Source organism: Aplysia californica, unplaced genomic scaffold (assembly GCF_000002075.1).
Source record: "Aplysia californica isolate F4 #8 unplaced genomic scaffold, AplCal3.0 scaffold00055, whole genome shotgun sequence".
Classification (NCBI taxonomy): domain Eukaryota; kingdom Metazoa; phylum Mollusca; class Gastropoda; order Aplysiida; family Aplysiidae; genus Aplysia; species Aplysia californica.
Window position 1 is genome coordinate 219,818 of NW_004797325.1, and position 15,933 is coordinate 235,750.

The following is a 15,933-nucleotide window of genomic DNA, read 5'->3' on the forward strand; positions in this document are numbered from 1 at the left end:
CCCCCCCCCCTTTCCGCCAGCTGTTGGGAACAAATAAGCGTATGTCAGAAGCTGAACGTGGAACATAAAACATGAGTGACGCGGGTGGGTAGTAGCATGTCACGTGGGAGGACAGCGCCCGGCGCTATAGCCTCGGGAACTCTCTTCTCATCGATCCTCTCCGACTCTCTGTCTGTCTCTTGCTGTGGTGTGTCCACTTCCGCGCTTCCGGCCGCTGTTGCATAATAGCGTCCACGTATCGTGGCATTTACTGATGTCAATGACAGTCCATCTCAGTAATTAATTGACTTTTTGTCTGCTGTCTAAAGCTTTGTGTGAATTATGACCACATGCGCCTCGTGTCCGTGTACCTTAATTGTCTTCGTGTCTCTCGTCTTTGTGGTGTCCATAAGCTTACAGGGAACTTCTGGCTTTGCGTGCGTTTTGCTTTCTTTCCTTAGACATTCTAGTAATTCAAATGGTAGACCTGAATTACAATGTCCCAGACTGCGGGTGGTAGGAGGTTGCTCTGGTGCGGTTTGCTCATGCTTGCCAATCAAACCTCTATCGTCCTCATCTCTCCTCCTTCATAGTTTTTTTGTTGGGGGGTTTTTATGTTTGTTTGTTTTTTTGTTTGGTTGGGGGTTTTTTGTTGGGTTTTTTTCGTGTAGCTTTTGTAATCTTCGGCATTTATATTTTTACCCAATTGTATTGCAAGTGCCGTTAAACTCGTACTAAAACAAACAAGAACAATATCATAGACCGTTACTTTCATGGCATGCCGCTCTCTACTTTTATTGAAAACGCAAAACGTGCGCACCACAGGCACCCAAGGTGGGTGGTTGGCGGGTGCTCTGGTGCGGTTTGCTTCTTCTTTCCTATCAATTATCTGTCGTCTTTTTCTCCCCTCCTTTTTGTGTTTGTTACTCTCTTGTAGCACCTCTAATCTTCGGCACTTATATGACCTTATTGTGTTGCAAGTGCCGTAAAACTCTTCCTAAAACAAAAACAGGCTCCCACATGAAGGGTATAACACCCGTCTCGATATACTCCCTTTTGACGATATCCTGCGTGGGAAGTAATTCTCTATTGAATTCTGTGCTGTCAACCCAAGGAAAAGAGCGGCCGGGTTGTTTTTAGTGTGCTTTGGCGACGTTTAGTCCGACGTTCTACTTCTTTCCAACATTCCCGACGTCTCGCTGTACCCCTGGGGGAAATGTGTCTGTCATTGTGCGGGTGGTTGGAGGGCGCTTCTGGAAGGTCTTGCTTCTTTACTTTCCCTCTGTTGTCTCTGTCTGTATTTCTGTCTTGCTCTTTTCCCAGCACTAAATGACCATTACTGTGTCGATGTGCTTCTCTTTACTCAGACAAACAAACAAACCGTTGCCTCGATGTACCCCAGGCTGAAATGTGTCTGTCATTGTATTGACTTGTAGACAACAGTGGGTGGTTGGAGGATAGGTCCTACTTTTTTTACTTTCCCTCTGTTGTTTCTATCTGTCTGTCTTGTTTTTCCTAGCGCTAAATGACCATTATTGTGTCGATGTGCTTCTATTTACTCGAACAAACTCACAGACTACAACTCAGTCACAGCAACGACAACAACAACGTCATCATTAATAACAACGACAACAACAACAACAATAGCAACAACACCAACGATGAGAGATGCCTTTGCCTTTCACTCCTAGGGTGAATCGTTTTACATTTCCATTGGTTTTTTCAAGTATTTTTCACCACTGCAGTACCAGTGTACGTGAGACTATTTAAATGTCATCTTTTTGGAAGAAAGTCACACTGTTGTATTTAAAGTTTTGCGGAACTGTCAACACATGTATGTTCCTGAAAAACCCTAGATGGGGCTTGTGTTCTATCTAAGTCCAAAGTTTCAGTTCCCTTTTGGTCTTAATGACCTTGCGGTACTGATATGCTACTTTCAAAAAAGAATTTGAACTGGGATCGCCCCATTTTTCACCATGCAACACACCACACCATACCCCTCCACCAACGCCAGCTTCATTAGAGTAAGCGTTGCCCTCCACCCACACCGTCTACGGTTGTGAGCCCAGCAGACTATATTATTTATGACCGCTGGACCAACAACTTTTTTAAATGTTTCACGCCTGCCCTGGTGATATTATATATGATATATGCAGTACTGTTTAGCTTTGTTTTCATTTCTTAGACAAATTCGACTGCCATTGTTACTAATTTTCTCATAGAAATTTTGTATATTATGTTCCATATCCAAACCTGTCCAGTAATTTCAAAATGCGATATCTATTTCTATGATACACGTTGAGTATTTTTTGTAGAAAATGGAAGTGCGCAGCATGAATGCAATTTATCATTATTATTATACTATGTATTTTATATATGCAATAATGTTTTGCTTTCTGCTTGTTTCTTGAACAGTTCGGCAAATCCCCGTTCGTGTACGGCCCCACCGTGAGTACCGCCAACGGCTCCGTGCCTCACGTGCACAGCAACGGGGCCATCCCGGAGTACCAGCATGGCGACTGGCCGCCGCCGCCCGCCGCAAAATGTGAGTCATGCGCGTGCGTGTGTGTGTATGTGTGTTTGTGTGTGTGTGTGTGTGTGTGTGTGTGTGTGTGTGTGTGTGTGTGTGAGTGTGCGTGTGTGTAAAGTGTATGGACCCCTTATCAATACCATTAGATTATTTAAAAGGTGGGACCTCGGAAATTAACGCCTGTCTCCAATAGGACCATTCCAGATCGGCTGAGAGTCTTGAAAATTCCACAATCCCGTCTGCAATTCGAACCCGGGCCATCGCTCGTTAGTCTAACCTGATACTAACTGAGCTAACGGAGCGCCCCAGTGTGTGTGTGTTTGTGGGTGCATGTGGGTGTGTATGGGGGGGGTCTCCTATCTTTCTGTGTGTGCTTGCTAGACTTTGTTACATTGTGCAAGTGAAGCTTCCGTTCAACATCCATGGGTGTTTCAGTTTAAAAAAAGAAACATCCTTAATATGTTCAGATATATTGTTTGTGTATTTCCTTTGAAGTTTGAAGTATATCAAGGAAATCAAGATCTGAAGGAATGGCGTCATTAGTCTAGTAGTTACGTTACTGGACCCGCAGTAGTGGGATTAAGGTTCTGGGGTTCGAGCCTCAGCTCTGTTCAACGCTGTGTCCATGGGAAAGGCACTTTACACGAATTTCCCATTTGGTTAGGCCCTTTCGAGAATGGACATTAAACTATGAGGTTCGCCCCTTAAATAACGTAATATCAATAGTGTTGATTGGGGCGTTGAACGTATACCATTTCATTTTCAAAATTTGAAAAGAGAGAAGTCGTACTTGGGCTATCTACTTCCTTTATTTCTTTCGTCCAGGCAAAGCTGGATAATGCATACTGCTAAGATCTCCTGTCATGACGCAAAGGGCCATTTCAGTGTTTAGGCCGTGCTCCAAGTTCTGGGCTTCTCTGGGTCTGACGTTAATTGAGCTGGACCCTTGGTCCGATAGAGAGCTGTACAGAAGACGACATAGTACTTACTACATAAAAGAGATAACTCCACCCCCTCACCAAAGGAATAATCCTATGAGGTGTGTCCTCTGTTTGGGGGACCAGAGACCGTAAATATTTATAGTCAGTGTGGGGAGACAGCGAACTATTTATATCCTCTTCCCCCTCCCTCCTTTACTCTGGTGTGGCCCGCGCTTGTTCAGCACACTTTGATGAGAACGCGTCCTTGGACGATGTTCTGTCCTCAGACATCACTGCGGAACCCGCAATATCTTTTAAGACTTTGGTTTTCAGCTTCCAAGTAGTCTGGGCTGTGTCTGGATTGTGTATCCCCTACTTTTTCGTAACTTCCTGTGGTTCCAGACAGAATAATCTCGTCTTTCAGGAAATGTTTCCAGTAACAGGCATTTTGGGTATTAATGAAGATTACAAAGTGTGCAAGTTCACGGACTTTATTCACGCTTTTTTTGTGGATCGCTGTGTGTACGTGATGGGAAACCACGCTGAATAATAAAATCATTAACGACGTTGTTCTATTGAATGTCAGTTAATTTATATCATTGAGGTGGTTGCAGAATCGAAAGGAAAGAAATAACGGGAATTGAGGGGGGGGGGGTCTTTTTCCTGTAAAATATGGTCTCAGCGACGTGAACGTTGCATTTTTATCCCTGATAATATGGACTGTTGTAATGCGTCTTCAAGTGACCTTTCAGTCTATGGAAAAGAATGTTAAAAAGAGTTAACATACGGCTGAATCATACCTTCTACAATCAAGTACTATATCCCCCCTCCCATTCCCCCTCCCCCAGTCCCAAGCATAATTATAGATGTTTTACTCCTCAATCATAATAGTTTAGATCATTTTGGAAGTATGCTGTTTCTGTCCTGTCTTGTGTTGCAAGTGCCGTAAAACTCTTCTTCTAAGCCTCGTCCTTCCACGGCAAGACGTAGTCCCCCATCAATGACCCCCACTCTGTTCTTTCGACTGTTCTTTATATCCAGATTGTTCCCGTCCTCTCTCTCTCTCTTCCCACCCTCTTCCTCGACGTCGTTTCCCAAATTCTTGGTCTCCATTCAGTGCATCTGTTATCATTGATTCTACTGATGTGACCATCCCATTTTTTTCAATTTTTATCGAAGTTTAAGTTTGGAGATATCTGCCGGTTCTGTTTTCTTTCGTATTTTTGTGTGCTTTTTGATCATATATCCGTATACTCTCTATTACTCTCCTGTACCACCACGAATCTTCGACACTTATAGTGTTTCAAGTGCCGTAAAACTGTTACTAAAACTGGAGGTTTTTATCCGTGGTGCAGCACTTGCTGGGGGGCCGGGGCCCGACATGAGGGGCGCCAGTCCGGCCCGGGACAGCCCAGCCCACAGCAACCGGAACAGCGCGGCCAGCAGTGACAGCGGCAGGGGCTTCAGCACAGGACACACTGACCCCAAGGTAGGTGGTGCTGGGGATGAGTGGGTGCTTGGAGGGAACACTGGTAGTGTCTCTTATGGCTAATGGCAGGTTCCTTGTGACCACTGGGTTGTTGGAAAGGACACCTGTAGTTCCCTGGACACCCTGGTGATGAGTGGGTGGCTGGAGGGAGTCACCGGAGGTGTCTCTTGTCATGATTGGATGGTTGGAGGGAGTCACTGGTTGTGATTAGTGTTTGTTGTGGTGAGTGGATGGTTGGATGGGGACACTGGTTGTTCACTGGCGATGAGTGGGTAGTTGGAGAGGGCACTGGTAGTGTTACCCCTAGGTTTCTCGTTGCCATGGAGTGGTTGGGGGAGGCACTGGTAGTGTTACCCGTAGATTTCTTGTTACCAGTGGATTGTTTGAGGGGGCACTGGTGGTGTCTCTTGTGATGAGTGAGTGGTTGGGGGGAGTCACTGGTTGTGCCCCTGATGAGTGGGTGCTTGAAAGGGGGTCACTGCTAATGTCTCTTATAATAAGTGGGTGGTTGGAGGGGGTCACTGGTTGTGATTCGTGTCTGTTGTGATCAATGGGTGGTTGGAGGGGGTCACTGGTAGTGCCCCTGAAGATGAGTGGGTGCTTAAAAGAGGGTCACTGCTAGTGTCTCTTTTGATGAGTTGGTGCTGGAGGGGATCACTGTTGGTGTCTCTTGTGATGAGAGAGTGGTTAGAGGGGGGTTAGTGGTTGTGATTAGTGTCTCTTATGATGAGTGGGTGCGTGGAGGGGGTACTGGTAGTTTTCTTGTGATCAATGGATAGTAAGAGGGAGCCACTGGTAGTAATCCCTCGTGACCAGTGGATTGTTGGAGGGGGTCACAGAGAGTAAATTATTCTTTTCTAGAACCTCTATTCTTCGACATTTATATAATAGTTGTAAATCGCACAGAATATGCTGTAGAGTGTGGATATGCTCTGTATAGATGCAATTGATATTATTTTTATCATTTTTATTATTATTATCATTATTATATTATTATTATTTTCATCATCATCATCATCATCATCAGTATTATTCTTATTATTCTAATTATGATTATTTTATTAATATTATTATTATGATTATTATATTACTATTATTTTCATCGTCATCATCATCATCATCATCATCATCATCAGTATTATTCCTATTATTCTTATTATGATTATTTTATTAATATTATTATTATGATTATTATATTACTATTATTTTCATCGTCATCGTCATCATCATCAGTATTATTCCTATTATTCTTATTCTTATTATGATTATTTTATTATTATATGGCCTGTTTCTGTATCATTATTATTGTCATCATTGTTATTATATATATATATGACCTATATGAATTGCAATTGCCATAAAACTGTGACTCTGTTACTAAAAGTTTGGTTTTTAAACCGTGTGGTGCAGCAGGTACACAGCTATGTCAACGTGCAGGTGAGCAACCAGCAGCACCGCCTGTCGGGCCAGAGCTACGAGTCGGGTGTGTCCTCGCGCCAGAGCTACCACAGCACCTCCAGCTCCAGCCTGGGCAGTCTGGACCGGCTCGAGGAGACCGGACACCCCGCCACCATCAACGTCGCACAGCTCTTTCAGGCGGGAGTGCCTGTATGTATATAGATATAGATACATAGATATATATATACGCATGTGTTGAGTGGATGTGAAAGAGTTAGAGAGAGAGAGAGAGAGAGAGGAAGGTAGAGAGAGAGAGAGAAAGATGATAGGGAGAATTCATTACGGGTGTGTGACGATATCTATGACATGCAGCTTTTTCAGGCGGGAGTGCCTGTATGTTAATATGCATGGTTTGAGTGGAAGAGAGATCAGACAGACAGACAGGCAGACATAATAAATTATTGATGTGTGTGACAATATCTATGATGTACAACTTTTTCAGGGGGAGTGCCAGTATGTATATATACACGTCTTGAGTGAATGAAAAATAGAGAAAGAGAGGGAGAGAGAGAGAGTGGATGAGGGAGAGAGTGAAATATACGTGTGTGATAACCTCTATGTCACACAGCTCTTTCAGGTCGGACAGCCTGAGTGTATACTTATCTAAACTTGGTTTGAGAGACTGGGGACGAGAGTGAGTGTGTGTGTGTATATGTGTGTTTGCCTTCACATCATCTGTGTGTGTGGGTGGTTGGCAGCTGCTCTGGTGTGGTTTGCTCCTTCTTTCCTATCAAACATCTGGCATCCTTATCTCTCCCCTTTCCTTTTTTGTATTTGTTACTCTCTTGTAATACCTCTACTCTTTGGCATTTATATGGCGTAACTATGTTGCAAGTGCTGTAAACACTCTTACTAAGACAAAGATCTGACCTTTGCCCTCATATTCTTATGCACAGTAGAATTGTAAATGGGCTGATTTATCAACGTCATGCTCATACTGTGCCGGAACAACATAGGGGGAACTGCTGCTTTTTCTTTCCTCGTCCTTACTATTGTCATTTTTCCTCTACTTCTTTTGTATGTTTGTCACTCTCTTGTGAACTGCTTTTTCGGGGGTGCCTTGATAGTCAATGCAGACTTTGTGCTGTTGAGGCTAGAGAGGTGAGCAGAGTAAGCCTGATTTCCCGTTTGGACTTCTCTGTTGACATCCACCCATTGGCGCTCATATGACCTTATCTAGTTGCGAGTGCCGTAAAATCTTACTAAAACAAACTTTTCCCTACCCTCCCTAGGACCATGAGGTACTCCGCGCCTGGCTGAGTGAGCTTCACTTCGAGGAGTACTATCCGCTCTTCATGCAAGCCGGCTACGACATGCCCACCATCTCACGCATGACTCCTGAAGTAAGCCCCACCCCGAGACTGATCTTGTTCCTTACTTTGTAGCACCATTTTGTTGGGTATTTTTAGGTCTTTGTTCTGATAATACAGTCAGGCACAGATAACACAAATACAGAAAACTAAAAATCATGGATAGCTCGCACAATTTGTCTTTCACCAATTGATATCTCTTTAACGTTTCGTTATTGGTTAACCTGAATTATGAATGTGTCAAACACATATGTCAATCCTCGACATGTAGGAGTTGTCTGTACCTGACTTTAGTTTGCACTGACCTTTCACAACAGATAAGGTTTGTGCTGAATCAATCTACATTATGTGGGTGGTTGGCAGGTGCTCTGGTATTGTTAGCTCCTTCTTTTCTATCAAACATGTATCATCTTTATCTCTTCTCCTTTTTTTGTGTGTTTGTTACTCTCTTGTAACTGTTCTAATTTTTGGCTCATATATGATCTTATTGTACGGAAAGTACTGTAAAATTCCTGTTAAAACTAAAAACATCTACATTTTATGTCTGATGGTTATGGTGCATGTGGCTAACATGGCCGATGTGTGCTTCCAGAAAACTATTTTGTGCATTGACAATGACATGTTTTCTATATTTTTCAGTTTCTTATTGAAATGGTTCGTTTTGATAGTTGTACGTCTGAAGTGTTCTTTTTGTTTTGTAAGCTCAAGAAAAGGGAAAGCTAATGTGCTTATGTTGTTTCTGTATCAATAAGAACGTGAACACATTACCTTTCCCTTTTCTCATCTGCATCCAGTTGTTTATAGTAGTGGGTTTAGCTATGACTTAACTTGATGAACTGTTTGCTCCATAGGATCTCACTGCCGTAGGCATTACCAAGCCTGCTCACAGGAAGAGGTTAAAGGCAGAAATAGCTCGTCTCAATATCCACGACGGCATCCCAGAGTACAAACCCGTATGTAATCAAGTGCCGCTTCACTATAAACAGACATTGTTCCTTCTTTCCTATCCAACATCTATCGCCCATATCTCTCCTCCTTCTTTTTGTGTTTGTTACTCTCTTGTAACACTTTTGATCTTCAGCACTTTTATGATCTGATTGTGTTTTAAGTGCCATTTTTAAAAACCCTTGCTAAAACAAAAAAACATTGTTTTATTATGCAAGTCATCTCTGTCGTCTTTCTCTTATCTCTCACTTCCACAGATATTCTACAGAAAAATGTTATCGCTCTCTAGGTTTATTATCATAAGATTATTATTATGCCTAAGTGTAACAACTGAAGAAAAAATATGTGCACAACCCTTTTTTTGTATTAAATGTCTTCTTTTTTTCTTGTAAGTCGATGTTTGAGCTCCCTGTGTAGTGAGCAAGATTTGAAGACAGCTTCCAAGAATAAGAAGATAATTTTTTGTGAAGTTCCTAATATATCAATTTTTCTATGTACTTTCTCCTGAAGAATATTTTGTTTTCATGGTTTGAAAGTAAGAACAGTTTTATAATATCTTTAATTCCAATCAAATGCACATGCTTTTCACGTTGATGTTTTAATGAGGTGTCAACTTTTTCTTCAAGAAATGAGCTAGAGCAATTCTTGAAATTATTTAATTTTAATATGGATCCAAACCTGATGTACGAAATGTTGTAAAACCTTTGCTAGTGGGTGGTTGGCGGGTGCTCGGGAGGGGTTTGCTCTTTCTTTCCTATCAAACATCTATTGTCCTTATCGCTCCTCCTTTTTTGTGTATGTTACTGTCATGTAACACCCTAATCTTCAGCGTTTAAATGACCTATTTGTGTTGCAAGTGCTGTATAACTTTGTTTTTTTTAAACTAGCTTAAAAAACAACAAAGCAAAACAAAACACAAGAAAACAACCTTTTCCGTTGTGTGTCCAGAATGACCTAATGGAGTGGCTGCACCTGCTAGGCCTTGGCGCCTACCTGGAGACTCTGTGTGGTCAGGGCTATGATGACATAAATTATGTCACTGACATCACCTGGGAGGACCTAGAAGAAATCGGCATTCAAAAATTAGGTAATGTGCCAACAACTTTCAGTGTTATGTTAGAGCGGCAGTTTTATATTGTTCAATATTGTTGCTATGTTTCCAGTTTCCTCTCATCCCTTTCCTTCCTTAATAATTATATACAGCTTTTTTGTTCAAAATGTTCTAAAACAAGCTGTCGAACCTGTTTAGGATGACCACCCATTGTCTAGGAGAAAAGTTGTCATCTTAGACAGATGGTAGTCGTTGAAAGTATCATTTTAATACAGAAAAACACAAGGAGGAAGTGGGAAGTATTCATTTGTGCAGGAGATTATCTTGGACAGGTGGTCGGTAGAGCAGGTTTGACTGTACCATTCGTTCACCTAGAACAAAAAAAACCAAACCAGAACGCAATGTTCATATCTTCTGATTTGGAAATGTATGTGTGTTAATTAATGTCACCTGTTGTGTTTGGCTTAATAATTAACTGGAACCTTTTGCCACTTCTGTGAGAATTTTGCTTTTTGTACCCAGTAACAAATTAGGTTCAGGTGATTAAAGGCCAGAAAGGTAGACAGGTGGAGGTCGTTCCAATCTGTTGCTGTTGCTGTTGCTGTTGCTGGGGCTGTAAGGAGGTTATCAGTTGTTTACCTAGCCTGTACGTACACATGAAGGACAGGGAAGGGTTACCTTTTTCTTTTAAACAGTTAAGTGCCGTGTTAACCCTTTAGAAGCAAGGTGAAGAATCTGCTTTGCTATGCAGTATCTAAACTCTGTACTGAATGTGTTTACTTTTTAGCTTACAGGAGAAAAAGTGTCTGAAAGAGTATAAGCTTGAAGTAGAAGGGTTAATAGATTTTCCAGTGGAAATATTTTAAAGCTTTAACATTCTCTGTAGGTGATGTCTTTGTGCACAGTCCTTTGTATGTTGACAGAAAAGACATGCTGTATTTAAAAAAGTACAAAAAGAAGAGATTGTTTAGTAAAAGAGAAGAGAAGAAAAGGCTTCCCCTTGATTGTAGCTACTGCTTATTAAAGAGGGAAAGAATGTATTTACTCTTGTTTTGTGTTGGTTTTGGTGGTACAAACTCCTTTTACCTTGTTCCCTTTGATTTCTGAGAGGGCAATTCTTTAAAGGGCTTAGACATCTTGTTAAACACATGACCAAAGATTTTAAAATTTACATTGGTACCAAAGTTTTAGTTGGAATGGAATTGGGCTGTCATCCCCATGGTATGGTAAACATCTTTATTTCCGTGAACCAAGTCTAGACATGGAAAGATCATTTGCCTTTTAAAAGGTTTCCTTTTAAGTGGGACCCGCTAATAAGGTCTGGGGGAGCTGGATTTAATTAAGGAGAGTCTGCTCATAATCTTGATACAGGTAGAGCTTTTAGGCAGTTGTGTGCAGGAACTCACCGGGAAGAGATCTTGTGTGAAATGTGTGAGATGTGAATTTGAAAAAAGATACACTACTTAGTCTGATAATTTTATGTTATATTTTGTTAGCGCTCCTTTTTTCTGCTTGTGTTTGTGGGTTTGTTTTATTTTTAATGGATTTTCTTGAAGCATATGACGCATGCTCTGTGTACACATGAATTTGTTGAAACAAAAATTGATTTGTTCCTTCATTTACCCTTTGTTCTAAAGAAGATAGCTTTGGTTATGTTTGTATAAAGTTATTTTACATTTCATAACAACTTGCAGAACTGATATCAGATGCAGAAATATACACCATGCTGCCTCTCACAGTGGAGACTGATTCATGGAGGCTCTGTGAATCTCAAAAGTATTAGAATCTTTTTAATCTGTTTGTCTATGAATATCGTTGTGTCTATTTGTCTTAACCTATCTCAATCTCATAATAGTAACTTCTTTCTAGACACTGGTTCATCTCTCTCCAACTCACTTCTCGAGCAAGTTGAGGTTAAAAAAATTATATTTAACAGGTGAGAAACGAAATATGAATTAGAGAAAAAAAGAAAATCTTGATGATTTGATCAAACTAGTTTATTGATTTTTTCCCATGGTTGATTTGGTACACAGTGTCCATGTATTACATTTACACTACACAGTCTCACATATGCCTCCTTTTAATATCAAAATTTTCTTTTTGCTTTCACAGGTCACCAGAAAAAAATTATGTTAGCCATTGATCGCTTGAAGAGGATTACGTCTGGTTCAAAACGCCTGTCGTCCATGGATGGGCGCACAGCATCATTGGAACTGTTGGAACCCCCACCGCCTGCACCACCCATGTCCAGTCGCTGGTCGGGGGAAATCACAGCCATCCCCCCACATGTGTACGACAACGCTCTCGGCGGGGCCAGGCCTAAAAAGTCTCCATCAGGGGACAGTATCAGCACAACCAGCAGTGGGAACAGTGGGAGTAGTGCGGGCAGTGGGGCGCACAGTGGAGGGGGAGGAGGTGGGGCTAGTGTGGGTGGGGAGATGAGAGTTATCCCCCTCCCCCGAGAGGATGCCGGACTGGCGGGAGCGATGCCCTATCGGCACAACTCAACGGGCGGAGGTTCTGGTGCTCAGCAGCCCGATGTGGTAGCTATACAGGTGAAGAGGAACTTGAGATCCAGCACGTCGGATGACAAGAGAGATGCTAATGGCCAGCCCCTGATGTATCAATCTTTTCAAGGGCCCACCAGACGTGCTTCAGAAACTGAGGTATTTATTGATGGGCCTATCTCAAAATCTCTAGAATCTGATGTTCCCACAAGTTTCGCTGCTGCCAGTGCTCAAGCTATTGATAAGAGAAAGCACGTCAATCGAATTATGAGCAAGTCAGAAAGTGAGAAACATGAGTGTGAACTCAACACAGACGGGAACAAAGCAGGGTCTGGTATTTACTTTGCTAAACAAAAGCAAGGGTCTACTTCAGGGTCTACTTCAGGGTCTACTTCAGGGTCTACTTCAGGGTCAGGAGGACTACGTGTTGAAACAAATGAACACATTTATGACACACCTCAGCTCTCTCCGTCTCAGAAGTCTCCTAAGCCTTCGGTCATGCCTAAGCCGTCAGGCGTTGCTTTTCCTGGGGCTGGACCCATAAATGTGAATACGTCGGCCGACTCTGGGATATCAAATCAACCAAAACCATCACCTCCAGGAGGGAAGGGAGGGAAGAAAATTCCCCCTCCCCCTCCCAAGAGGACTCATTCAATCCGCGAACCTGCCGGAGTCCAAGAGAACTTTGTCCCCGGTTCCCCGAACAAGACTGCAGCGACTTCAGCAACCATCACAGTGTCGGCCTCAGTCCACCCTCAGCCTCCGCCCAACACCAGCTCGGCCAAGCATCCCCCTCCTCCCGTCATGCAGAAGCCCCAAAAGCCTCAGTCTCCTGCTGTGGCCAATAAGATCCAGCCCCCGCCACCGCAGCAACAGCAGCAAAAGCAAGTGCACCAACAGCAAGTGCACCAACAGCAAGTGCACCAACAGCAAATGCACCAACAGCAAGTGCACCAACAGCAAATGCACCAACAACAAGTGCACCAACAGCAAATGCATCAACAGCTTCATTACCCACAACCACACCCACATAACCAACAAATTCCACACCTGAATCCTCCGGTGGCTCAAAAGCCGCAGTCTCCGAAACCAGTCCTGTCGCAGAAAATGGCTGGGGTCCACGCTCAGGCACAGGCGATTAAGCCAGCGGTCAGTGGGGGCCAGCAGTCTTCGATTCTAGTAAAACCAAAGCCACCCACTTCACAACAGCCATATTTACAACAGCATCAGCCAAAATCTCCACTTCCTTCAAAGTCTCCGATGGCCTCAGCAGTCCCAGCCCATGTGCCTAAACAGCCTGCCCCTCAGCAACACACATCTCAGCCCATGTCTCAACCCTCACAAGGACCGCCTGGCCCCCCACCAGCATTCAAGTCTCAGCCAGCCTTGTCTCAGCACACCCCGGCCGCTGCCCCATCTACACAGCCCAAGCCTCAGACACAGGCTTTCACTAGCTGTGTCAAGAGCCTTAGTGAGAAGTTTGGCAAGAACAGTGGCGAGGAAGAAGAGGACCAGTTTCCGGATAATGTATCCACAGACAGCGATGATTTCCCCCCTCCCCCACCGCCCATTGCAATGGATATCATCACACCAAAAATCCATAACTACGGCATCCCATCGCGAGACCGGGGGAAGCCCGACTTTGGCCTCCATCAAAGAGACTATGGGAAAGGGCGAGGAAGTCCGGTGGGTTCCAGAAACTTTGGTGCTCCTCCTGTGGGGCCAAACAGCCCCCACATGAAAGGCAACCCGCCACGAGCCGTGGGTCCTGCTGTGCTTCACGGAGTCCCGCCCACCTCTGGGCGACCTCCACTGCTGGACAAACAGTACAGCCACCCACCACAGCTGAGTGTACATAAACCTGGTGGAGTGGACAACGAACGCGCTCCGGACCCCGACGCCTTCGCTTCCATCAGTAACGACAAGAGAAGCGAGTCTACCACCAGCTTTGAGTCCAATGCTTCTTCATCGAGTGTTGACTCCAACACGCTCCCATTCGCTAATGAAAATGTTGGTACCATTAAGCAGCGTGCTGCAAACGTGAAAACTTCCATTGTCCAGTCGGTGGATATGGAAGATGGACAAAGAAATATTGACTTGAACGCAAACATTTTTGACAATGAATCTCAGAGGACTATGTCAAGCTATACAGACCCTTCATCATCATTGCAGTCATCATCACCTCATTCTCACCCGTCAAACCCTGCTGTGAGTGTCAAGCCTGGCTCGGCACAGAATCTCCCCTATTCCAGTAGTCCCCAGACCCAGCGTGCTCAACCACACAGCTCCTCCAGTTCAGGTAGGTTATTTACAAGTCCCTCCTTCTCTCCCTCTCCCTCTCTCTCCCCTCTCTCTCTCTCTCTCTCCCTCTCTCCCTCTCTGTCTCTCTCTCTCTCCCTCTCTCTCTCTCTCTATCTATCTATCTATGTATCTATCTCTATCTTTCTCTCTCTCAGAGCTCATACAAATATACTTTTTCAAAAGTAGTATAGCACTCTTGTTGAACATTTAACCAAATTAAGTGAAGCAGCTGTGAGTTTTTGCCCTCTGTATCGTCTCTCAGTGTGAGCTATGGTTCACTAGGATTTCAGGTTTTGTTTGTGCCAAGAGCAGCCTGATGTTTGTTGTGCTAGGCTCCTAAGTTCTGTGATATATGGCAGGAAAACTGCCGGCCATAATTGCTGCAGGTTGCATTTACTTTGTTGCAGTAAAAACTGTTGACAGGAATATTGCCTTCTGTATTGTGCAAACCTAGGTTTCACCTCCTCTCGCTGGTTTAAGCTGATAAAAGATAAAGGGAGAGAAAAAGACTTATAGACTGGCACCTTGATGACATAAACTTGACTTTGCCAGTAATGGTTCTGAAGAGTTTAGGGTCTTCTTTGTTTTGTAAAATAATAATGGTAGGAGACCATAAATTGTGAGATCTATGTCAAAACTACTGATACTGTATTGAATTAAACAACTTTTTTGTGCTGCTCAGTTTATTGAGTATTGTTTCTTTTTTATATAAATGTTGATAATAGAATGTATTCCTAGTCTGTTTATGTAGTGCATTTCGGATTACTGCTTTTGCTCTTTACAGTTGGTATCTAATATTTAAAAGCCATGACCTTCTGGGGTGGCTATCTGGGATACATTAGTGCTGTCCTCTATTGACCTTGTCGGTTATACTGTTCAAATTGTAATCTCCACCTGGATTCCTGATTTTGAAAAAAAAAATACTCGAGTCATTGTCTCGTTTGCTGTGTTCTTTGGCTTTTTCAAGTACCTTCGTTTTCCTGTCAAGTGCATTGAGTTTGAGCATATCATTATTGTAGGGCAGATACAGCTAAAATATAACATGTGAGGGGCCACTAACCCTAAATACAATAAATAAATAGGTTTAATGACCGTCTTAACTGTAAGATTTTTTAAGAAGTTAAACCTCTGAATTCAAGATCCATCTGCAACAGGACCTGTACCAAATAGGGGAGAAACTTGAAAACTGCACCAACATTCAAAATTCAAGTGCATCTTTTTAAGAAATTCAAACCAGGGCCACCCACACCATACGAAAAAAAAATAACAGCAATTTCAATTCCTCTGTAACAACCCACAAGTTGTTAAAAGAAATATAAATCACAAAAACTGATTTTCTTATTGTTTTTTCATGTAAAATAGAACTTTAATGATTTCAGTATTTGTTTTAACAGAAAATGTTTGGTAGCTCTGCTCTTTCTATTTCTTCCTACTGTTTCTATG

The 15,933-nt window shown here is 42.9% G+C and overlaps 1 protein-coding gene across 1 annotated transcript in view; it reads left to right on the forward strand.

Annotated features, from left to right (window-relative positions):
* LOC101857390 (caskin-1) overlaps nucleotides 1–15,933 on the forward strand; it is a gene marked incomplete at its 5' end in the record, with an annotated part of 203,080 nt that overhangs the window by 180,563 nt on the left and 6,584 nt on the right. The window contains 8 exon segments of the mRNA XM_035968373.1: nucleotides 2,395–2,524; nucleotides 4,785–4,918; nucleotides 6,329–6,526; nucleotides 7,609–7,719; nucleotides 8,538–8,639; nucleotides 9,580–9,718; nucleotides 11,795–13,152; nucleotides 13,183–14,488. Of these exon segments, the coding sequence (XP_035824266.1) occupies nucleotides 2,395–2,524; nucleotides 4,785–4,918; nucleotides 6,329–6,526; nucleotides 7,609–7,719; nucleotides 8,538–8,639; nucleotides 9,580–9,718; nucleotides 11,795–13,152; nucleotides 13,183–14,488 (3,478 nt within the window).